We start from the raw sequence: 26,025 nt of genomic DNA, 5'->3' as shown, positions 1-26,025 counted from the left end.
ATAAACAACATGGACATACAGTAACCTTGAAAGAAAGACTCTGAACAAAGGGGGGGGGGGGGGGGGTCCTCACTCACACGGGAGCTCATGGTTGTTCTTTATAGACAAGTGGGGTGCACACGCTTGTTAAAGTGGAAAAAGCAGAGAACGAGAACATGTGCATGGGTGTCGCGTCCATGCCGCAACCCATTCGGGATTGTTGTGTCGCTCAATTGTGCGCACAATCTCCTAATAATAGGTTTCCTGTGTGGCAATGCCCCAATCATGACATCATTACGAGATGGAAGCCAGGTGAGCATGCCTGGTAGCAACAATGGTTGTAGTGTGTTCTTCGCGTGTTGTGTGCGCAATAACGGGTGTAGAAAGGACACGCCACAGGTTGCCGAGGAGGGCCAAGTACACGATTGTGTGTGTGGAATCTTCATCCTTTTACAAGCACCCCAAGTGTTGAAATGACATGTCTGCTGCTTTTTTTCTTCTTGGTCGGGCTGCTTCGTCTCAAATTCCACCTTTTCCTCCCTCCGTCCTTCTGACAGGAGGTCCTAAACACACACACACAGGTTTCCTCGCACACACTTTTCCATGAATTCTTCTTTTCTTCTGGCACACACTCGCATTCCGCTGCGACTGACCCGCTCTGTCCCGCCGTTTGATTCCCCGCAAAGCGACGCTCTCAGGCCGTCCCCCACCCTGTGTCCACAAAGAGCACACGACTCAACCAGTCACCTTCTCCGATCTCGATGGAAGGACCCTATTTGTTTTCAGTGACGCCTCACACAAGATGGTTTAAGTAGTAGCCAATATTTTCAATGAAACTGCGTCAGAACTTCGAAGGATATTTTCAACTCGTGACTAAGGATGAACACTATTCATTCGCAACGAGAAATTCATGCTTGCAGACGACCACATTGTTGCCCCATAGACAATATAACAATACTTACAGACATATATTTACCCTCTGTGAACAGTGACTAATATTACTGCAGCTTACTGAGCAGTTGCCGCCGTCTTCTTCTTCTATATGCGTGTGTCTGTTACACTGCCCCTGGTGGCCAAGGCGTGCACACCAGTAGGAGTAGCACAATGCCCACTGAATTGAAGCAAAACAATGTGGCAAAAACGGTTTAACTTCTTTACATTCTATTTCATTATTCAATTAATGTATTATTTTTAAAAATAAAAGTACACGATTATAAAGGGTTATTTTTGTCTTATTAAAGAAGATATGACAAACCTTTTTTTGTAGGCCAAGACAAATTAATGGCATTGATTTCAGTGGGAAAGATGAGCTGAAATGCAAGTGTTTTGCATTACAAGCGTGGTCATGCAACAAATTAAACTCGTATATCTCAAGGCACCACTGTATTACAGTTCTTATTGCTTGATGTTGTAAATATGCACAAGATCCATCCATCCATTCATCCATTTTGTGTATCGCTTATCCTCACTACGGTTGCGGGCGTGCTGCCGCCTATATCGGCTAACTCTTCGAGAGAGGTGGGGTCAAATCTGACCTGGTCGCCAGCCAATTGCAGGGCAATATGTGCAAGATATTTTTGGGATATTTTGGTTCTTGTGTGCTGCTGTAAAGCCGTATTCAATTTGATTCAATGTATTTTATTCCATTTCTTTTGTAGCTTTATGGGGCAGATGTGTCTCACTTCTCCACACTTGTTTTCAAGTCAATGCTCTCATCTTTATTTGCACTTCACCTTGAACTCACACCACCTCACTACTGCTAATCCTCCCCAAAACAGAACCCCCTTTCACTGCTACTTCACTGCGTCACCCCCTTGCACTCTGACACTGAACACGCACACAAACTTCTCATTTCCACATTAACAGTAAAAACACACAGCTGGTCACACTCGTGTTTGGGCCTCAGACGGGCTGTGTTATGACACATACCTAGTAGATAATCAGAAGTGTCACACTCTGCTTCACACACAAACACACACACACACACACACACACAAGGCAAGCTGGGCATAATGTTACCCTGTCGATAAACTAATGGTAGGAAGTGGCAAAGTGCTAAGATTTTGTAACTACTTAAGTCGATTTTTAAGGCATCAATATTGACAGGACAATTTATTTTCTTGATGACGTTTTACTTTTGTCCTTACTCCCTACATTTTAAACAGATATTTGTTTTTCAAGCGATGGTTCTTTGTGTTTTTACTGTTTACTTATTTCCAAGGATGCCCTCGCATGAGGGAAAGGAGAGCCACAGTCACCGATTAACTGTTAGCCGTTTATTGAACAGCAGGTGAACAGTAAAACAAACACAATGAGCACACTCACACAGAAGCTGCTGTCAGCCACAGCTCTCACCCAGATGCTCACATGCCACCCCACCTGGTCCCGCCGCTTAAAGGCACATGCATGTACACACAAACTACAATACATACAGTATTTTCTATATATTTTATGCTTGCAATTATTTTTTGTGTGTGTTGAAATGGGATTTCAATGCATTTAAAAAGTGTGTTTTAATAAGGTTAAATGTGTTTACAGCGTGTGGAGGAAAAATATTAAAAAGGTTTTTTTTAGATGGTCTTTCTTATTGCAGATTTTCACCTCTTGCTGGTGGGTCTGTAACATATCCCCCACTATAAACTGTTATGTGTTATTTTTGTCTACTTGTATCTATGTTGCGCTTCTACTTGCACTGCGTGACGATCATTGAGTTTGTGCATGACGCTTGGAAGTAGGGCTACACGGTATTAGGGGGAAAAAATGACATTGCAAATTTGTTTTTAAACCTGCGATATCTATATTGCGATGTGAAATAATACAGGATCAGTGAGAAAGTTCATTCTCTACGCAAACTACTTCAAAGTTCAGTTCTTCGTTCCAAAAATGAACGACTTCAGTTCATAGTTGACAATTCTACATTTTGAACTAACCATACATCACGATGACAATGCTCAAACAAAATAGCGTGCAGCCCTACTTGGATGTAAGGTGAAAAGTAATTGCTCTGCAGTGTAAGGCGCTGGTGATTGTGTGAGCCAGACAATAAAAAGAATCTAATCAAATCAAAGGAAATGTGCAGAAAATTGGCCAACAGAGCAATTAATCTTTTAAATGACAATGTGACATCAAACTTTCAGGGTTTTTTTTCTGAACACAAAATGAAAAGTTTCCCTGGATCAGTTTGTTGTGCCAAAATAAATTAAATTAATGAATTAGAATTGAATCAAAATGTCCCCTTGATATTATGGAAGAAGGCGCTTCTTCAACGAGGAGCTATAATCCTCCTTCTCTTTCCCGTTATTAGTTCAATTTAATGAGCAATAAACTGTTATTATATTTCTTTAATGTTTTTCTTTATAATAGTGTATACAGTATAGTATACCAATCAAATACCACTTCTACAATGTGGAAAAATTGGTACTACTTTGTCTAGCATCTTTCTTATGCCGACACGTAATTAAATGTTTGCGCAACCCAAATATATCGGCTTGAAGCCTCCGGGGGCTGAAATATATCCGTCGCAGCGTTTTTCCACACCGTGACAACGAGGCACGCTTAAGGCAACCACGCCAGCGAGAAGCCCCTGTGTCCACACGCTGGCTATCACGTTACACCTTTAAAAAAAAATGTTTTACCTCCCTCCCACTTTCTCTATGTAACATGCGCACAGTCACAGCCATTAATGAGGCGCTCTAAAGCGGCTATACCAGCGGACTGTCCACACCAAGATTCATTTTCAAGGGTGCAGGCATAGTTAGCTAGCTAGCTGTTTGTCACAATTTCACTAAATAATTACTGATGCGAAAGAGTCACCTGGTGCCATTTTAGCCACGTTAAAGAAAAAACATCTGGAAAACTAAAATGGTGAAAAACAGTTTAACGCTATATCGCCACCAATCGCAGGTTTTCAGCAGTTATCTTCAAACACGTATAACGTATTTAGAAACAAATCTCTGAATTGACTTTATAGACCCACTTAAATACAAAAGTTGAATCAGTGCTTCTACTTGTACAGGACTCTTTTTATGGAGTGTGAATTCTTTTGCCATCGCAGATGAAAAGACACCAGTTGAAATGTGAACCAGTAACGATGAAACAAACGAGGCTTATGCCGAGGCTAAAGCCGTCTAAATATGCAGGGCAGCGCTCAGGCGTCACAGGACAGCGATTAGAGCCGCCGCCAGAGACTAAACGTGTTTCCCGATGGGGCCCGTCGCACAGGAGAAGAGGATGAAAGCAGATGAAAGTGGGAGAGAGCGGGCGCAGCTGGTGAATTATCTTAACAGAGGAAAGTCAAGAGCCCAAGCGTGCCAAGCGGGCACCCAACTTACGACTTCAAGAGCCCACTTCCACTTGACGGGAAGCGCTGCAACGTCTCCTTATCTGCTGCGCTCTCGTAAACAACACAGTCATGCTTCTTCACCACTATTTTTGTCCCTGTGATCAGATCTGGAAGGATCACTTTCCTCATCTTGATTGTATTTGTGCATCACGTCAGGCCACGCGCACGATCGATCCCTGTGAAACCGGAGGACAAATGACACTTTTAAAACACGTAACTGCTTTTAGTGGGCCGCGTGCCTGAGGGTAATGCACTTTCGTTGTGTTTACAAGAAAATCCTTTGTAATGTTGTGCTGTTGGTCACAAAATGGTGCGGCAGTCATTTTGAGTTTCAAGTCAGATGACATGAGCTACAATCTGTGACCTTGGCTGAAAAGAAAACATGTAAGTTTGACACTACTGGGAAGAAGATGATGATTTTTTTTTTGTTTCAAAAATGTATTGGATTTGTTTCAAGGATAGTTGCAGCGAAAGTGACTCAATACTATAGGTGGAAAAGGATGTTTTTATTCTTCAGAAACAAAAGAGAAGCCATTACGATCAACAGTAGCGTGCAAAATTCCACAACTGGCTTTCTTCGACCACTGCGTAATTACTATTAAAACTTGAAGTGGTTACCAACAGTGTTGGGAAAGTTCATTTTCTACGTGAAGTAGTTCGACGTTCAAGCTCATTGTTTCAAAAATGAACTGGTTCAGTTCATAGTTCATAATTCAAAACTTTGAACGAAGTAAGTAGAAGTAAAATACATACATACACACACACACACAGTGGGCACGGAATGTTTTCAGACCCCCTTAAATTTTTCACACTGTTATACTGCAGCCATTTGTTACAATTATTTAAGTTCGTTTTTTCTTCATTAATGTACACACAACACCCCATATTGAGAGAAAAAAACACAATTGTTGAAATTTTTGCTGATTTATTAAAAAAGAAAAACTGATATCACACAGCCATAAGTATTCAGACCCTTTGCTGTGACACTCATATATTTATATTTACACTGTCCATTTCTTCTAATCATCATTGAGATGGTTCTACACCTTCATTGGAGTCCAGCTGTGTTTGATTATATTGATTGGACTTGATTAGGAAAGCCACACACCTGTCTATATAAGACCTTACAGCACACAGTGCATGTCAGAGCAAATGAGAATCATGAGGTCAAAGGAACTGCCTGAAGAGCTCAGAGACAGAATTGTGGCAAGGCACAGATCTGGCCAAGGTTACAAAAAAACGTCTGCTGCACTTCAGGTTCCTAAGAGCACAGTGGCCTCCATAATCCTTAATTGGAAGACGTTTGGGACGATCAGAACCCTTCCAAGAGGTGGGCGTCCGGCCAAACTGAGCAATCGGGGAAGAAGAGCCTTGGTGAGAGAGGTAAAGAAGGACGCAAAGATCACTGTGGCTGAGCTCCAGAGAGGCAGTCGGGAGATGGGAGGAAGTTCGAGAAAGTCAACCATCATTGCAGCCCTCCACCAGTCAGGGCTTTATGGCAGAGTGCCACGACGGAAGCCTCCCCTCAGTGCAAAACACATGAAATGCATAGAGTTTGCTAAAAAAACAAAACACCTGAAGGACTCCAAGATGGTGAGAAATAAGATTCTCTGTTCTGATGAGACCAAGATTGAAATTGTTGGCCTTAATTCTAAGTGGCACGTGTGGAGAAAAACAGGCACTGCTCATCACCTGCCCAATACAGTCCCAACAGTGAAGCATGGGGGTGACAGCATCATGCTGTAGGTGTGTTTTTCAGCTGCAGGGACAGGGAGACTGGTTGCAATCGAAGAAAACATGAACGCGGCCAACTTCAGGAATATCCTGGACGAAAATATTCTCCAGAGTGCTCAGGACCTCAGACTGGGCCGAAGGTTCACATTCAAAAAAGACAATGACCCTAAGCACACAGCTAAAATATTAAAGAAGTGACTTCAGAACAACCCCGTGACTGTTTTTGAATGGCCCATACCGAGCCCTGACCTAAACCCAATTGAGCATCTCTGGAAAGACCTGAAAATGGCTGACCACCAACGTTCGTCATCCAACCTGACAGAACTGGAGAGGATCTGCAAGGAGGAATGGCAGATGATCCCCAAATCCAGGTGTGAAAAACTTGTTGCGTCATTCCCAAAAAGACTAATAGCTGTGACATCATTCACCCATCCAGTGGACCTCTTCGAAGTGTAATGAGAAAACGTTTTTTGGCCTCCTTAAATGTCACATTTAATTGCGGGAGCTCCCAAGCGCGGCATTCTTGTCTCTGCGAAACCGAAGTTATGGTGAGGTAAACTTCGCTTTGTCACCTGCCTCTCCAGTCATCCTCCCCCTCCCCAATATACGACATCAGCCACCCATATATTGCGCAAGTCCCAGACAGGACAGCACAGCACATTTTGGCACATATCTAACACGTCCAACCCCATCTCCTACTGTGTACCATCACTAGCAAAGCCTCAAAGCAGATGTGTGTATTCTGGTCTTCATCCAGACACGCACACACGCGCACGCGCACACACACACACACACACACACACACATTTCACGGGTTCCATGTCAGTGCTCATGGACAACAGGCTAGTGTTGGCGCCACGGAATGATCAAACCTTCCATAAACACTCTGTTGACCTTCACATTCTCTGTTTAATGCCACCAGACTTCAACACATTGCCCGCATTAATGTTAATCAGGACTGTGGGTCACACAAACAAACACACACACACACACACACACACGCAGACACAGCACACTGAAGTTGAAGCTACATAAAGGTGATGTAACTTTTTCGCAAATACTAGCGAGTATCATTGATTGGGGTTGGGTCTTTTCTTTGTAACCTCTTCGGAACGAAGTTGAACAATGTTACTGGTTTACTACAGTCCACGGCATAAAAAAAACGTGGATTTAAAATGGTACGACAAATAAATGGTATAGCTACATAGAACATATAGATGGACACACAAAATATTTTGGAGTGGCCAGGTCGGTGTCTATTGGAACGCTAATCGCCCAAGGCAGACCCAGTCATGCCTCCTCAAAACAATCATGATAGATTAAGCATTTCACATGTTTTTAAGCACATGAATTAAGACTAAAAAACAATTGCTTTCAAACACTGAAAAACAATGTCTCCACATAATGTATGATCATATAAGAGCGCAACATGCCGTAAGTCTAGACTCTGAGAGACGGTTTGCTTCAGTAGGTGCTGCTGTTGTGGTCAGCAACAAAGATTAAATGGCCTCAGCAGTTCACTCTAACGTTCGTATGTAAACGTTTGTGACATAATTACTGTTAGTCGCAGTTTTTTTTTTTTTTTTTTTTTTTGTCTGATGGAAAAAGTAAGGGAAGCTCAATGAATTTGGTGGTGAGCATGTCTGCCTCACAGTTATAGGGTTCTGGGTTTGAATCTCGGCTCCAGCCTTCCTTGGTTTTCTAGGGCGGTTTCCTTCAACATTTCAAAAACCTGCACGTTAGGTTCACCGAAGACTCTAACTTGTCCATAGGTAGGAATGTGAGAGAGAATGGTTGTTTTCTGTACGTGCCCTGACCAGTCCAGGGTGTAACCCGCCTCTCGCCCAAAGTCAGCAGGAATTTGCTCCTGCTCACCTGCTACCCGAATGAGGACAAACGCAATAGAACAGTGGTCCCCAACCTTTCTTGCACCACGGACTGCATTGACGTCTACCGGCTGTCAAGGCGTGGCATATATATATATATATATATATATATATATATATATATATATATATATATATACAGGAAAAATAAATTAACACGACTGGCTTAAAAAACTAATGTTAAGTGCATGAAAAATACAACTCACCATAACGGATACATTTTTTTTCTCTTCTATGAGGTCATAGGCTCTTCTTTTTAGCAACGTATCACATGACCGACATGTGCAATCTAGCGTTGTTTCGTTCGCAAACGTTTTGCTGAAGAGAACGAATCTTTTCAGTGAACGTAATGAACTGAATCAGTTTATGAAATGATTCGTTCTTTGAGCTTGGCCGCCGCCATGAGCGAGTCGGCTGGGAACGGAAACGGAACTGCCGCAGCGTTCTGTGCAGTCTTGACTTGTCAATTGCGGGACGCAGCTGTCGGAGCAGAGAAGATTCGGTCATTTTTGAAAATGAAACACATTTGACACGCGAAAACGAAATACAATGGAAATTATATAAATTGGTCATTCCTGTGGCCTGGTAACAAATGCCTCACGGACCCGTACCGGTCCCCAGACTGCTATAGAACATGGATGGTTGGATGGGAAAAGTTGTCTATTTGATGGCGGTTTATTTACCGGTATGGCATCTATTAAAGGATGGAATATATTCTTTACCATCTTACCTGCAAGAAGCACCTGCGATATTCCTTCTCAGGACCGGAGCATCTGTAGTTCTGCGGCGTTCTCCCACCTGGGCCACCTGCCTCTGCCCCCATGTGTTGTCTATGTGGGTGCTGAAGCGGGTACATGTTGCCGGGTTGCTGGGCCTGGGCTCCAAAGCCCGGGTGAGGCGCCCATTCCATATGCAAGGGTCGGTGCAGAGGGGAGGAGTAGGGGAAAGAGGGGCTAGCCGGCTGTGAGTTGGGGTGCAAGTGAGGCGAAGCGGGTGGCGGCGGAGCGGTGACAGCGCGCCAATCGAAGCGGCGATGACTGGCAAGGACTGATGATGATGAAGAAGGGGACCGTGTGAGGAAGTGAGGAGAGGGTGGGACTCGGACCCGCCTGTGCTCGCTTCTGACGTGTGGTTGGGGTGTCGTTGTAATGGCGGGGGCGGCGGTGGTTGCGCCCTCTTCATCCTCCTCTTCCTCTTCGTCATGATCATCACCAGCAGCTGGTTCGGGTGCTGACGTGGCTGAGGCGGTGCCGTTAGCAGTGTGGCGAGCCTGACGACTGGGCCGGTGCAAAGGCAGGGAGAAGGGGACCTTTCCGTAGCCAAACTGACCTGGACGGATGGGCGAAGACCTGCGAGACAAAGAGAAGAGTGTCCGCTGTGATCGCTATGAAACAAAACAAGAAATTGTTCAAGTACATTGCTCACAGAAATTTTGGATATTCAGCCTTTACAGGTCAGCCAAATTTGACCTTCTCTAAACTTTTGAATGCACATGTCCAACTGTTCTGTGTTTCACTACTTTTTACACAACTTACTGTTCTCTAACAACGAGGAGGAACGGCAAACTATTTTGGAGGTTTCTAAATTAAACGTATAACGGACATGAAGCTTAGTAAATGTTTGACCAGCTATCGGTTAGCTAAAGAATGAAGTTAACACAGCCTACCTGTCTTTGTGGGTTTTATAGTGACAGATGAAGTAGTGGTTGTGGGTCTTATCTTTGAGTTGCAAACCTTTGCAAGTGGTGAGTTGCCAGGTTTGTGCACACTACACATATAGGCAAGTTTTATTAACACCAAGTAAAAGTAAAATCGATTATTTCATAATTCCTATTGCCTATCAATTCCTAAATTGGTGACTTAAGCTTGAGTTGACTTCATTTGATGTGACTAGAGGCCCGGTAACAACATAGTAATAACACAATAATAACATAATAATAACTCAGAGTCTTAGCGGGGCATCGGTCCAATTTGCAATGCTTTAATGACCCAGAACATCATAACAAATGCTCCCTAATGACGAAACTAAAGTCCAAGCATGTATTTATTATGGAGTTATTTTTGACTGCAGTTACAAACTCTTCATGGTCACTGTGAACACACCTTGAATAATCAAACACTTCTCCCAAGCGCCCGTTGATCTTTTTGGAGGATACCAATTCTTCTCTGGGTCCCGACAGAAACATATGAAATGGAGTCCTCCCAGTCATTCCAGAGCGCTGATGCCTTATGCAAGCCATGCACATCTAATTTCCTGTGTGTCACTTTGCAGACAACCACGTGGGTGCTTCGCAAAGCAAATCTCATATCTTGCATTAAGCGTACTCTATCTAAATCAGCCTTAGTCTCTCAGCCTCTGGAAAGCACTTTAAAAAACGACCACCTTCTTGGGAAACATAAGCCACCGAGTACCACGCAACTGTTTTGAACCACCGTCATGCATAACGTCTCCACGCGTTTAACTTTTTCTTTGTATTTTTTGGGGACCAGTATTCCCAAAGAAGGAGCAGCCTCAACAAAGGGGGGTTAGAGAAGAATACACAGGAAGTAACAGATTTCATAGCATCACATTCCACGTCGTCGCTTGTTATCAAAGTTAAGGCTGACAGTGGCTATCATCTTTTTACATTTCTGTGATAGACTGCAATGTTAGAAAGTGGATTGGTGACATCTTATTTTCACATTATGCTTTCATCATTTGTTATATAAGTTAAAGGTTTTACTGTGGCAGTGTTTATTTACCTCATTTTTACACTTGTATGACGGTTAATAATGTTGAAATGTGACTAAAATGCTATCCGTAAACTTATTAGTAACATTTTTATGATAGTCACAGTTTGACCCAGGGACAGATTTTGAACAGATTATTATATTTTCGATATGGGAGAAAAATCCAAACAAATCCAGCAGTCATCATTCCGGAAGGGGTTATATCCGACCCATAGCACATTTTAAAGTGCCGAGTCGACCTTGTGATAGGTATGCCAAGTAGAAACAAGGTTACATGAATGACCTTGGAAAATATTACTGTGCGGCGCAGGGGTGGGAATAGTATCACATATCGCATACAAAGTTTATGTAAGTTTTGTACAGTTCTTTAATCCTGCCCACTGAGAATTACATTTATCAAGAGTTGTGGAATATTAGTTATATTAATGGAGCTGTGGAAATGTATATTCGTCAACCGGAATCCACCCTTTTACTGGCACCGAAGTATATGTATGTCAAAAAGTCAATTTTTCAAGGGGTAGGTGTGGAAGAGGGTCTCGCCCAGCCGGTCTCTGAAATTCAGGTTTGTAAACCACTGTAATCACTAAAAGATTCCTGTAGTTGTTGGCGTTGCATTGTTTTGGATTTGAGATCAGCACAGCTTTGAGAAGAGGATAAAGATAGGGCGGTAAATCTCAGCGAGTCATGTCCATTCTGAGCGAGAGAAAAGCCAACGCGTTGGAAGTCGGACTCAAGAGTATGTATATGTATGAAATGGATGTATATGTAGAGAAAGCGGTGCTTTTGGCAAAATCAACTCATGCTCTACTGCTGATTACTTGCGAACGGAAAATGCTAGAAACATTTTTTTTTTTTCCTGGTGAAAGAAGAGAGTCTACTCTTGTGGTAGGTTTGCTGCTTATGGTGTCATAGCAAACAAGATTCTGTGGGTTTTGAAAGAGCAGTCAAAATGCTATAAAACTGTTGGCAATATGGGGAACTCCATCCATCCATCCATCCATCCATTTTCTGAGCCGCTTCTCCTCACTAGGGTCGCAGGCGTGCCTATCCCACCTATCATCGGGCAGGAGGCGGGGTACACCCTGAACCGGTTGCCAGCCAATCGCAGGGCGCATAGAAACTAACAACCATTCGCACTCACATTCACACCTACGGGCAATTTAGAGTTGTCAATTAAACTACCATGCATGTTTTTGGGATGTGGGAGGAAACCGGAGTGCCCGGAGAAAACTCCACGCAGGCACGGGGAAAACACGCAAACTCCACACAGGAGGGGCCGGGGATTGAACCCCGGTCCTCAGAACTGTGAGGCAGACGCTCTAACCAGTCGACCACCGTGCCGCCTATGGAGAACTCTTCTTTTAAAATGGCTTCCAGTGAATGAGTTGATACAATTTTTTATTTTATTTTTTTAACCTGATCTACAAATGACATTGATCACCTATCCTGTTTTAAAAATCAAATGTGGCCCCTGAAAACAACAGTGTGTTCACCCCTATTGTCGAGTGTGCGTGTTGGATTTCCACTCACCTCCTGACCGGCAAACCCTCCCGACTGGTGCTGACCGACCTTCTGCTCCCTCCTCCCGCTGCCCTCAAAGCGCCAGGGTTGCTGGGCCTCCTGATGGTCCGTTGCTGTTGATTGTAGGCACGTGAGGGAGCGTGGTAAGGCGATCGGTACACAGACACTCGGTTCTGATTGGCCACGGGGTATTCAGCTTGATAGAAAGGTGACGACGGATTGGTCAGCCCCACGTCGCCCCCTGGCGGGGTACTCCGATAAAGTGACACCCCCTGGTTGGGGTTAGGCAGTTGGTTATGAGGCGGGTGTTGACGTGAAGGGTGGTAGGGGCGCATGGAAGAGATGACCGGACCCCCAACGCCCCCTGGAAGATGCCCGCCCCAGTTGGGCGACGAGTAGGAGACGGAGGGTGAGGTCGGTGGAGGCGGGAGACAATTCCTGCTCCTCTGTGACACGCCCACTCCGCATGACTGGGAGCAATCGGACCACTCCGCCCACACTGACCACACCCCCTCCACGGGCTCTGCCTCAAACACCTGTCTGGACCTCCGCCCTGCCACCTACCACATACACAGAGAAAAAGATTTTTACCATCCTGGGCTTTTGACTTACATCCATCTATTTTCTGTACGGCTTGTCCTCATTAGGGTTACGGGTGAGCTGCAGTCTATCCCAGCTGAATTTGGGTAAGAGGTAGGGTGCACCCTGGACTGGTCACCAGCCAACCACAGGGAACATACAGTATACTGTCGACAAACAAACATTCACACTCACATTCACCCCAGTAAAGCCCAGTGTCAATGAACCTAACATGCGTGATTTTGGAATCTGGGAGGACCAACTGAAGGTCTCGTGAAAATATATTCCTGTATTCACCTTTATTCAGATTCCCAGCAAAGTCTTCCATGCAGTGTTGTTTTCATCAACAATGACGAAATGATTTTGTTTAACCGCCTTTTTCCCCCCACAACGATAACATGACGGGCATGACGAGCTAAACATGGCTCTTTAATGACTAAAACATGATCAGATGTGCGGGTTTTTGTTGACGACAATGGATGAAAAACTCGACAATCTGCTTGTGATAAATTTCATAATAACAAAGTTTTCCACATAACTCCGAGTGCAAATAGGCTGCATGCTCAAGCATACAGGGATTTTTGGCCAGGCAGCAATTGTAATACGTTATCATACTGACCCATGTTTGAGTGACTGTCTGAGACATGGAGGGAAATGTAGCATTTTGGACCTGTTGCTGTTCCTCAAGTGTCGAAGAAAAAAAAACCCTCAGAAACTCAACAGTATAACTTTGGCCATTGCTCACAAAGAAAGATTAGAAAACAAGTACAAGTGTGGGTGCCATTCACGTGGTTAATAAGCAATCAAAATGTGTGTGTTTTTTTGTTTGTTTTTTGTTTTTTTTGCTTATTACATTTTCTTTTTCTCTTGACATGGTATTATTTTGTCAGACTTATTGGAGTAAAACTAGACTAAAACCTTTTTGAGGTTTTGTCGACTAATACGGCACTAAAACTATCACATATAGAAATGACTAAAATGTGACTAAAACTCATTATCATTTTGCCCAAAACACTACAACTAAGACTATAAATACGATGGCTGCCAGAAGCATCACTGCTTCCATGGCCCATTAAAAATCTTGTCTTCTGTCTTCTCACAACTAACCTAGTGATGGCCCAAGACTTTTGCAGCTGGAATTCCACTGTCAACTCCTCTTGTGCAATCAGAGCAAATACTCTGTCATAAGCACGTTTTCACACACACACACACCCACACAAAAAGCTTTGGTGTGTCCGAACATAAAACATGATGACATATCATTGCAGGAAAGATGTTTTCAGTCCCTGCTTACGCTCCGAATGTATGAAACGTGCGGTTGGAAGCAGGAAACTGTGAGAATGTGTGATGTTTTTCTGACTAACGTCACTGAACTTCTCACAGCAGGAAAGTCATCATGAGTGTATATGCAAAAGAGACTTGCATGTTCGTGCTGCTCTGGTATGAAAATTTGCTTAATCCAAAGGTCAGTTGCTGGGCTTCCAAGCAGAACATCTGAAGAGGGACCTGCACCTAACTGTTATTTTCATTGGAGAACTAATAAGTGTTTAGTCTACAGCAATCAATCAGAGCCCAGTAAAAGACATGGATCATGTCAGGGATTTCTGTGTTATAACCCAAAGCGGAAGATCCATCAAGATAGTTGCAGGTTAACTGGTCAAAAGGGAGAAGTGTCACACTATGACTAATACCTTGCTGGGAAAAAAACTGGGCAGGCCACAGCAATCCTTGAAAAAGGTAAATGCGCATGACAACAAATTTGACAATGTCATATGAATTACACCATATGTACAATAGTATTGAGAAGTTGCCTCTGAGTAGATTAATAAACCAGGGGGTCTGGCCAAATCAAATAAATAAATACAAATTAAAATCTAAATTAGGGTTGCAGCTATCGAATAGATATTTTTTTTTAGATACATTTCTAATCGGCAAAACAATTATTTTACATTATTAAACAACAAAATGTGTATACGAGGTGCATGTATTAGTGCGGGTCACCATCCTCACGTTCCACACTATAATATCCTTGACTTTGAGTGTGTGTGTGGCTTGAAAAGGTGGGGTGTGACCTGGTGAGTGGCATGGCAGTCAGTGAATGAGAGTGTAAAGTTGGCTGTTGTGAGCTAAGGATAGTTAACCAGCTAACCGTTAGTCATTTTGTGTCTTTAGTGCTTGGGCGTCAGCTGTGGCCATAGTAGGTCGTGTATGAATGTGCATATTACGTGTTTATTTTGTTCCTGTTTGTTCAACAAAGCAATTGAAAGTGCACTCGTGGTTGTGTCTATCTAAATAGCAGAGGTGGGCTATACTGAATTAGCTAATCTTGTGTTAGCGATCATGGACATGCTGTTGTGGTACGTTAGTTAGTTTTGCTTTGTAGTAGATACAATGCTCTTTGTTATATTCTTTTATTTTAAATGCAAAATGATCCCAAGGTTTAGACATTGTCTTATACACGCCCTTTCCCGGTGGCTCGCCACCATCGTGCAAACCTATTTCTATACAGAGTGGTACGTCATTCTGCAGTAACATTCGTCCAAGTGGTAAAATTATCACTGCGAAGACACTTTGCTTCAACTCCTTGTTGTAATTGAATTATTGTAGTTATTCAATTAATCGTTTCAGCCCTAAAATCATTCAATAAATAAAATAAAAATAATTACGACTAATGAATACTTTTAAGAATATATTTAGTAAAAGTAAAAAGTCCATAAATTCATATAAATAAATAAATAGTGTGCCATTATTGATTAATTAATAAATTAAAACTAGCAACTTCCAACTTTGTGGAATATTTTGACAAAGGCCTCTTTCTGTTGTCCCAGTAGCATGGCCCGTAAAGGCATACTTGGATGAGTTTACTGTGGAAAAAACACCATGAAACACCTTTAGAATCAATTACAAAAGATAACCAATTCCCACCGACACACAAAAAAAATTGCATAGAAAGACTTCCCAGAATAGCGTAAGTGATAAAATTGTCAAACGGCCAGGTGTCCCAATACTTTTGACCACACCTCCGAGTAAATGAGTCCACTGATGATCCTCAGTCTCACGAGTTTCCTTCCTTCTGAGGCCAAAATGTAAATCCTAAAGCTTCGGTAAATCAGGGGGGATTGAAGGGGATTGAGTCACCTGCCAAGCAAGCAGCTTGGGAGCAGATGGGTGTAAAGTCAAGCGTGTGTGTATGTGTGTGCGCGCGTGTGTGTGTGTGTGTGTGTGTGTGTGTGTGTGAACATGTGCATGTATGTGCATGCGTTTGTGTTTGCGTGTATGTATGTTGTGTTATGACGTGTACGGAGCGAGCGCCAGGCTGGCCTTTGCGGCGTGAAATGATAAAAGTCGTTTCATAACAAGTCGCTCGCTGGCCTGCTTGGCACAACAGCAAATATGAGAGAGGGACAAAAGTTTCCATTGACAAAAAGATTAATGCTCCACTTCCCTGACCCGCTCGCTAAAAGCCTGTCGACTGTGTCAATACGTGTGTGTAAACACGCTGCACACGTATGCTTTTCCTAGACCTCGGAGGGCCATTCTCCATTAATGAAAACAAATGGCAATTTTATACTAAGTGGAACCTCTTTTGTATGATTATGATTTAAGTTTTCAGCAAATGTTTTTGCCAAAATTTTGTCCAAGTTCTTGTACATGCGCTTGGTTTTCGTCAAGAAAAATGTAATCCTGGAATCGATGCGTGTTCATCTGAAACATTTTGTAAGTTGCGTAAAAAAAGGGCTCAGCAGAAGGTACGGTGTATTCTACAATGCAAGATGTTATTAACAACTCATGGCAATAACCCTCCCGGTCTGCTCGGCAACACTCGGGCAACATTGGCGTAACATCCTGTCAAAAGCTTTTACTTTTATCAATATAAGGGTCACTAAAGTGCCTTTTGGGCAATAAACTTTGCAAACACGTGTATCCTAGTGGAAATGTGATTTTACTGTGTGGTGTGTTGTCAAAGGTATGTCCAGCAAATCCAATTAAAAATAAAATGAAGAAAACACATTTTAAGAAAGCGATTGTTGTAGGTGTGTGAAAATGTTTGGCCGCTCATAAGACATCAGAGTTTAATCATTGTGCTCCATTTTCCTTATGACTAAACATTCAGATGACACCAAAGCCACTTTCTAGTGATATTGACCCCGGTGTCGAACGTCTTTACTAGTTTTTCTTAGAACTGAGCGCTTGAGCAAATGCTCTCGATGGTCGGTAGTTACCACCGAAGCCCGTTCCATAGTGTTAAAGGCAAGACTTGCTGGAATGCAAATGACAAGTTGGAGGTAAAATGGCGGGAGAAAAAGGAAAGCGAAAGGAGCAGGAGAAATTGGTTGGGAGGGGGATGAAGTGGGGGGTCAAAGCGGACAGGCCTAATGACTGTGTGTGTGTGTGTGTGTGTGTGTGTTGCAATGAGTGACATCAAACACACAGCTGCCACATAGCTGGAGCATTAATGAGCAGTGCACAGTGACCCAGAAGGAGGCCGCCAGTGACCTCCTGCTACTTGCTACTGCTTAGACTCTTCCAACACTGTACCGCTAGACCTGAAGCCCACTTTTTTTTGTTGTTGTTGTTGTTTAACCCAATGATCACAAAGGCGTCACTGTGGCTCCTTGACAGCTATGGGCCTCACGACAGGAAAAAACGGATTAATGACTCAAAAAGTCACGTACGGTCGGTTAAATCACGAGCTCGCTCGCGTAGGCGGGTCGGTCAGGGTTGCGTCATCTACGTAAGGAGGAGGATATCAAAGCGGCGCAATAGAGACTTCCCGGTAAAATGTCTTAGTTGAACTTTGTACAAAGGATTTGGGGGAAAGTCATGGTGCGCCGTATTTGTGTTTGTGTATCAGTTCGTTAGTTAGATCAGTGTTTCCCGACATTTAATGAGTCAAGGTACATACTGCATTTTACATTGCAATAATCTCACGGCATACCACCAAATAGCAACCTCACAAAAAGTAGATTTCCTGAAATGATCTAGTCTCAAAGTATTGCGATTTTGAGACAAATTAAGTGAAATTGGATCATTTCCACCATTGTTAGTTCAGACTACTTCCTGGTTAACAGAAGATGACAAATGATGACAGGATTGTACTATAGTTCAATCTGGGGCAAGAAGAAATGCATCCCTCCTGAATTAAATGGCAAAAAGAAGAAAATGGTCAATTCCTCTTACAGAAGTCAATACAGATGCAGCAAGCATACCAGGAGCGTTGTTATTGCCCTGAGTTCTGCATAAAAGCTTGCATTGTGGAATACACTTCTACGTGGCACAACAAAAAGTTCCGAGTGCCAGAAACACAATAAAATTCCAGAAAGAACTTGTAGCAAACTACGAAAATGGGTCCCCTCTACTCCATCTTCCATACGCCAGCAAGAGTCTTTCATAAAGGTAAAAGTGATGTTAAATGCGCCCTATTGAAATGTTTTTGTTTCTTATTATTTGGACAGGAACATGTGATGCGAAGGCCATCTTGAAATTGTTGGTTTCTTTGTTGTTGTTATTCTGAGGACAAATCACAATTTTGAGGGCTATCCTATATTCAAAAACTCCCAAAAGCTGTCTTAGTGGCATACTTTTCAACCGTTTTAAAAATGGAGCCCACAAAGCCACTTTCACTAAAGCAGCATGACCTTCGGTAGGAATGTCGTGTGTAGCGCTTCAATAAAAGTCATAACACATTCCCGAAAAGACACAAGAAGTCCAGCTTTGTTTGAAGAGACCATTTCAATTTTCCTCTCTGTTGTAAAGTTAAACAAATACTAAAGGACAGTCAAACATTCTGCCTGTAATTCACATCTTTATGGTTGTAAAGCATTAGAAATGCAGCCCTATGGGGGGCACAACCCAGTGCAAACTGTAGGCTAGAAGTTTAGGGGCACGGTTTAAATTATTTTACCATGGTGTAGATGGGAAGAGAAATGGAGTTGGGGTTATTTAAAAAAAAAGAGTTGGCTAAGAATGTTCTGGAGGTGAAAAGAGTATCAGATCGAGTGATGAGGCCGAAACTCATAATTGAGGGTGTTATGTATAATGTAATTCGTGGCTATTCCCCACAGCTAGGATGTGACCGAGAGGTGAATGAGAAATTCTGGAAGGAGCTAGACGAAGTAGTTCTGAGCGTCCCAGAGAGAGTCGTAATTGGCGCAGATTGTAATGGACATGTTGGTGAAGGAAACAGGTGTGATGAAGAAGTGATGGGTAAGTACGGCATCCATGAAAGGAACTTGGAGGGACAGATGGTGGTAGACTTTGCAACAAGGATGCAAATGGATGTAGTGAACACTTTTTTCCAGAAGAGGCAGGAACATAGGGTGACCTACAAGAGCGGAGGTAGAAGCACGCAGGTGGATTACATCTTGTGCAGACGATGTAATTTGAAGGTGGTTACCGACTGTAAGGTAGTGGTAGGGGAGAGTGTGGCTAGACCGCATCGGATGGTGGTGTGTAAGATGACTCTGGTGGTGGTGAGGAAGATTAAGAAGACAAAGGCAGAGCAGATAACCATGTGGTGGAAGCTGAGACAGGACGAGTGTTGTGCAGCTTTTCGGGAAGAGGTGAGACAGGCCCTCGGTGGACGGGAGGAGCTTCCAGAAGACTGGACCACCACAGCCAAGGAGATCAGAGAGACAAGCAGGAGAGTACTTGGTGTATCTGCTGGCAGGAAAGGAGAGAAAGAGACTTGGCGGTGGAACCTCACAGTACAGGAAATCATACAAGGAAAAAATGTTAGCTAAGTAGAAGTGGGACACTGAGAGGACCGAGGAGAGGCGAAAGGAATACATTGGGCAAAGGTAGAGGTGGCAAAGGCCAAACAAGAGCCATATGATGACATGTATGCCAGGCTGGAGACTAAAGAAGGAGAAAAGGAGCTATACAGGCTGACCAGACAGAGGGATGGAGATGGGAAGGATGTGCAGCAGGTTATGGTGATAAAGGATAGAGATGGAAATATGTTGACTGGTGCCAGCAGTGTGATAGCTAGATGGAAAGAATACTTCGAGGAGTTGATGAACGAGGAAAATGAGAGATAAGGGAGAGTAGAAGAGGCAAGTGTGGTGGACCAGGAAGTGCCAATGATTAGTAAGGGGGAAGTTAGAAAGGCATTAAAGAGGATGAAAAATGGAAGACCAACTCGAGCAACGGATTAATGAGCAAAGAACAGCCGGGAGAAGCGTCTCTACAGTCACCATTCGAGTGAGCGCAATAACTCGGAGCTTGCCATTATTCCGGGAGGCTTGACGAAGGAACTCCAACCGCTGCACATCGGTGTAAACGGGGTGTTCAAAGTGAAGTTGCGAGCGGCGTGGGAGCGATGGATGACAGATGGCGAACAAATCTTTACTAAGACTATGAGACAGCGAGTTACGCTACAATTTGTGAATGGATTGTGGATGCTTTGGCTAACGTGTCTGCTTGCACTGCTGTTCGAGCTTTCGCACGGAAACGAGAGAGACTCGAACCCGGCGTGTTTGATTGAGAACTTGCCCAGCTGTTCATTTCGGAGACAGACGATGAGGACTTTGATGGATTTGTGGATGAGGATTGATAAAAAAAATAACGTGAGTACATTGTTAAATACTTCAATAAAGTACAGCCGAAATCAGTTTTGCTCCCGCTGCCTTTTTAAAAACATTGTTTTAGCGTGCATGCATGCTAGCGTATGTTTTAAGCTAGCATATGTTTTAGCATGCCTGCGCCCAGTAATGCCTTATGTATGTGTTCAATTTAAGGAACAATCAGCCTTATGTATGTGTTCAATACATAAGGCTGATTGTTCCTGCCTGCGCCCAATAATGCCTTATGTATGTGTTAAATACAGAAATAGACCCCGTAACGGAGACTGCGCCTTTTAATACAGTGCGCCCTATGGTCATGGAAATATGGTATTTACTTTATACAATGTAAGTAAAGTTACCTTTCAGGGTTGGTAGCTTTTCGTTATTTCTTTTATAGGCGTCAATTATTTAATAAAAGATCGTTTGCTTATCCATCATCCTGTTTCTTGTGTGTTTTTTTTTTTTTTTTTAAAGAGGCCTCCGTGGTCCTTCATGCCAGGCGATTGTAAGGGGTCTGGAAATGCCCCTGAATACGAGGTTACGAAACCCAAGAAGGAACGCTGAGTTAACACCACACTTAAAAATATTTTCTGCAATTATGACTTTAGTACTATGTTCGTGATAGACTATCGCTTGTTCTGACTTAGACTGACCTAGATAGATTAGATCAAACAGATAGATAGATAGATAGATATTGAAAATAATAGTACAAAATGGGAATAATAATAAATATAAGTGATAGATTATAATATAATGATGAATTATAATACACCCAATATGTACGGTCATTTTAAAATACGTACTTTTATCATTTTATATGCACCTGTGGCTGAAAAAGCACAGCGTGGAGAGTCTCTGTCGCTGAACTGCACAGGTGCGGTCAATGAATAGAGCCAGTAATAGTATTAGTATAAGATAGCTAAGATTGGCCAGGGCAATCTGATTCCTCCTTGACATTCGCGCCTTGTTGTTTGTGGTCCCATAAAAAATAGAGTAAGGTATATGCGCCGCCTCAAAACATTGTTTCCCGATAACAACACCAGGGGTCGCAGTTTCAGTGTGTTGGTATATGTGCAATCAGTCGCCTGGTGTGCGGTTGTGAGTTATCGACTGCAATTTGTCGCCCGGTTTCATCGCTGGGTTTGCGGCGGGCTTTAAATCCACTCTTTTGACTATTGTGGGATGGGGAAACAACTCTGAAGCGACTCGTTTGATGGCTTCACCTTTCACCTCGCCATGAAGCAAAGTCAATGAATGCAATGTGTGAGGAGCTCATGACTCACCTTCCTCTTGGCGGGCTTGGTCACGGAGGTCGCGACCTCCACAAAGGCCCACAGCGCATAGAGCCTGGAGGGGAAGAGGAGCAGAACAGGAAGCTTTAAAAAGCACCAGCGGCTGAATCGAGTCTTTATCCCGTGACAGTGACATAAATGGGCTTTAGTAATGATGGCACGACACAGGTGGCAGACGGGTGGTCTCTTGGAGGGGTGAACCAAAGTTGATTTTTTCCCCCTTCATGTTTCCACAGGCAAACATCTCCATCAGTGTGGGAAAAAGCCTGCGAGGCGCTAACAAACTAATGGGTTTAAACAGCAAGCATGTTTTCCCTTCGCATGCCTCTCTCTGCGACCCAACACGCCCTGTGGATGTACTACACTCACACACGCACGCACGCACACACTGGCAGGCACAATCAATCAAATAGCTTTAATTCACCCGGCGCCGTAAAGCTCCTTTTATTTGACGTTTGCTGGTGAGACAATGCGGTTTTCTGTTGGAGAATGCTGTTGTAGTTGGAGTTTTGTCATTTCTGAAGCGTAATGACCTGTAACAGAGTGCAGATCAATAGATGCAAAAGGTTTATCTCGCTTACTTTTATTCAAGGGGGACTTTTTTTCTTTTACCTTTAATTCCGGTTGGCTGTTGTTTCTGCTTTGGGATGGTGTTTTTACGAGTGACTTTGGTGATTTGTGTCATTTCTGTTGGTTGTACTTTATTTACTTTTCTTCAGAACATTAAAATATTATATAATTTCTGTCATATCCCAAGCATTTTGACCCGCGGCAGACTGATTTCACTCACTTTTCTACAGTGGTGCCTTGAGATACGAGTTTAATTCCTTCTGTGACCACGCTCGCTCAACTCAAAACATGCGGATGTCAAAACATCTTTCCCCACTGAAATTAATGGAAATGAAAGTAATCTGCGACAGACTCCCCCCCTCACCTCAAAAAAGAAGAACGGACAGTGAAGACAGAAATCATCCAAAGAGAGGGGGTGTTATGGGCACAAGAGATACCCTTCAAAATTGATGAAAAGACAAGAAACTGCTCAGGGAGGCTGCCAGCAACATTGAAGGAGCTGCAGGATTTTATGGCAAGCACTGGCTGTTTAGTACAAGTGACAACAATCTCCCATCTTCATATGTTTGGGCAATCGGTAGGGGGTGGGGGCAAGACAAAGCCTTATCTTACAAAGAAAAACATCCAGCAAGTCTACATTTGGCAAAAACCACACCTGTAATCTCCCATGTGTGTTAATGTTCTATGGCAGGGGTGTCAAACTCATTTTTGTCACGGTCCGCATCATAGTTATGACTTCCCTCGGAGGGCCGCTACAACTGTGAGCAATTTTGATTTGCTTTCGCGGGCCACATAATATGATGCGGTGGGCCGGATCTGGCCCCCGGGCCACCCGTTTGACACCAGCGTTGCTATGGTCTGATGAAACCAAGGTTGAATTTTTGGCCATAATTCCAAAAGGTGGGTCTGGCCCAAACACAACCCTTCTCATCACCCAAAGAACACCAGAGCTACAGTGACGTATGGTGGTGGCAGCAACATGCTTTGGGGCTGTTTTCCTTCATCTGCAACAGGGGCCTTCGTCAAGGTGGAGGGAATGATGAACCGCTCCAAATACCAGTCGGTGTTATTAACACAAAATATTCAAGTTTGTGCAAAAAAAACAATTTAAAAAAAGTCAGGAAAGGCCTACTAGCACATCTGAACTTTTTCTGAGGTTAATTAGAGGCACCTTCAATGATGGCGGGTGGGGGCTAACTTCGGTTAAACATCAGAGTGAATGTTTTTGCTAAATTCTGAACACAGCCACATTCCCAGTTATAAAATGTGCACTCTTGTGCGAGCACATTATCTTTTGTTTATGTTTACTTTCCCTTTTCAAGAGATTTTTTTTTTTTTTTTTTTTTAAATTGAGTTGTACACGTTATAAGTCACTATTAATGGTGGAAAAGGTTTTACAATGATTAGCCTTGTTTTGGGGGGTGTGGACTTTTTTACTGTAAATGCACACGTTTTATAGTGCTTACTTTTATTAATGGTTTACTTTATTCACCTTCATTTGTGGCGGCTATTGAAGAAAGCAGTGGTTTGTTGGTGCAAAAAAAAAATTTTGGGGTGGGGGGGGGGGGGGGGGGGGGGTGTTAAAGTATTCCCTTACAGAGCTGCCAGCTACTACGCGACTGTGCGGACAAGTGTGTTGTAAACAAGCGTTTAAAACACCATGTCACCGTCGTGACGTGCTCCTAAACGCCTCACAACATTTCAAGATGGACCTGTCTTTTCTTTCCGTGCGCTCCAAGAAGAACCGCAAGCGTCACCGCGGCGTGCAGCCCGCAAGCCACACTTGAGTGCGGGTAATTGCCAGTGTGGCGCACCGCCGCTTTCTCCCTCAGTCTGGAAGTGCACAAGAGTTACCCCCCGAAAAAGACATACACGGGCACGGAGCGACTCACAAAGGCTCCCCTCCCACCCCGGCGCACAACAGAGCCGCCGAGGCCGAAGTAAAGACCCCCTGCGCAGCCCCGCGCTACTGTGACACAGTGTTCCAGCTTGCAATCATCTCACTTGCAAAGATATATCGCAACGCATCGCGGTCAGACGCGGCGACCATTTTAACTGCAATCCATGCGCAACCAGGAGAAAAAGAAAAGAAACAAAGTTTGTGCGTAAAAGCCACCCAAAACATTCTCGAACAATCACGCGTGGCCCGCGTGTGCCTACCTGAAGATAGAACCGAGCCGCATGCTCCACCGACTCCAGCACCGATGATCAGTCCAGTTTGGGGATCGATTGTTGGGCTGGGGGGCGGGGGGTGGGGGGAAGCAAACAATCAATGAAGTGTCCAAGTTTTTCTTCTCTCTCTCTCTCACTTTCTGTGCGTGTGTCCCCTTCCTCCTGTCGCTGCCTGCCCGCCAGTGTGCAAAGTGGGAAGTCTTCCGTTTTTTTTTTCCTTTTCACAAACACGCACACACTCGACTCGTCCACTTCTTTTTTTTTTTTTTTTCTCCCCTCCTTGCAACCTTATTAGGAACTTTTCCCCGTGCTTATTTTTGTCTTAATAAACTATTAAACCACTAATTATACATTCGTGGTCAGAGGTTTACATACACTCATCAAGGGCATGTCATCATTATTGACTACTTTTACTGATTTGTTGCAATAGTCCTTTTTCAAAGGTGAATTGATTTTGCTTTTCAATGACTCGATTTTCTCGATGGGTGTTCATTTTGTCCGGTTCTCCTCAACCTTGATCGAGCCAAGGCACATATTTTTTTGCATTGGAAAACTCTCACAGCACACCAACAACCAAACATGTCACAAAAATTATACACGGTACCCTGAAAAAGTGATGATCTCCTTTCAATTTACAAATTGACTTAATTGGCATGGCTTACAGTCTCCTGTTGTATGAATGGTAACCCTTTGATACACGGCTTTATTGTAACTTCTGCCATCTAGTGGAAGAGAGTTTAATTCTTCGGCCTGCCACTCTACGTCGCTGGCATAGATGCACTAACAAAGACACAACATTTGTAGTTGAGAAATAATCATTTTCAGACCAAGTGACATTGGATACAGTGGTTGGGAATAACTGGTTTAGACTAATTGATTTCCTGGCATGGAGCAGTTTTTAGAGTGGGTAATTTATGCATTTTTTCCCCCATTTAAAATAGTTCCCAGATGTCTGTAAGAACTTGTCTGCGAAATGCCCAGGACCAAATACACAAATGATCAAGGATATAGTACACACTACAACCTCTTTTTTTTTTTTTTTTTTTTTTTTTTGACACTCACTGAACTCAGTCTGTTGAGGGAGGTGTTCCTGTCACATGCAAATGAACCACTGCTCACCCAACCCCCTATTCAAAAGTTGGTTACATGGTAACTGGGGCGGAGCTTAGGTGGTGGCATCTTGTAGAGTCTAAAAAAAAAAATAAAATAAAAAAAATAAAATAAAAAACTGTGAAAGCACATGCAAGCCCCCATAAAGACAGCATTTCATCACCAAGTCGCCAAATAACACTTTTCAATGGCCGTGCTGATCAGTTGGCGTGGCACATGCAGCAGACACATCGGCAAACACGAACGGCCCCCATCCCACACGTTGACAAAAAAACAAGTGTTGCTCATCAGAAGCCAATAGCAACCTGTGCATCCAAGAAAACTCACTGCAGCTTTGCTTACCTTTTGGCTTTGACAAAGTGTTTCAGACAGTGGAGTGTGGCTGTGTCTTGAAAGTGGCAGATCTTCACCCAGCCTAGCGGTCAAGTCCTCAGTGTAGAAACTTGATGTGGTGGCTGGTTATTATTTAAATGAGCCCCACTGTTACATCACAATAAACCTCCCGATGGACGGCCAGGTGCTCCCGGGAGCCAAAAATTTCAATTG

The 26,025-nt window shown here is 43.4% G+C and overlaps 1 protein-coding gene across 2 annotated transcripts in view; it reads right to left on the bottom strand.

Annotated features, from left to right (window-relative positions):
* The window catches only part of adamtsl4 (ADAMTS-like 4), a 63,895-nt gene extending 39,317 nt beyond the window's left edge, over positions 1-24,578 (bottom strand). Inside the window, exons 1-4 of one of the 2 annotated variants that reach the window (XM_061674208.1) lie at positions 24,358-24,578; positions 21,619-21,682; positions 12,201-12,751; positions 8,672-9,290 (exon numbers count right to left, since the gene is read on the bottom strand). In XM_061674208.1, coding sequence (XP_061530192.1) covers positions 8,672-9,290; positions 12,201-12,751; positions 21,619-21,682; positions 24,358-24,380 — 1,257 coding nt within the window. In that variant the 5' untranslated portion in view covers positions 24,381-24,578. Of the gene's footprint in view, positions 1-8,671; positions 9,291-12,200; positions 12,752-19,281; positions 19,427-21,618; positions 21,683-24,357 lie in introns of those variants that run through there. The other variant, XM_061674209.1, reaches the window with a different exon arrangement.
* Between the last annotated feature and the right edge of the window lie 1,447 nt (positions 24,579-26,025).

This window comes from Phycodurus eques, chromosome 4 (genome assembly GCF_024500275.1).
Source record: "Phycodurus eques isolate BA_2022a chromosome 4, UOR_Pequ_1.1, whole genome shotgun sequence".
NCBI classification, from domain to species: Eukaryota; Metazoa; Chordata; class Actinopteri; order Syngnathiformes; family Syngnathidae; genus Phycodurus; species Phycodurus eques.
Note: the sequence above shows the minus strand (reverse complement) of the source record. Positions and strands in the feature narration are given on the sequence as shown.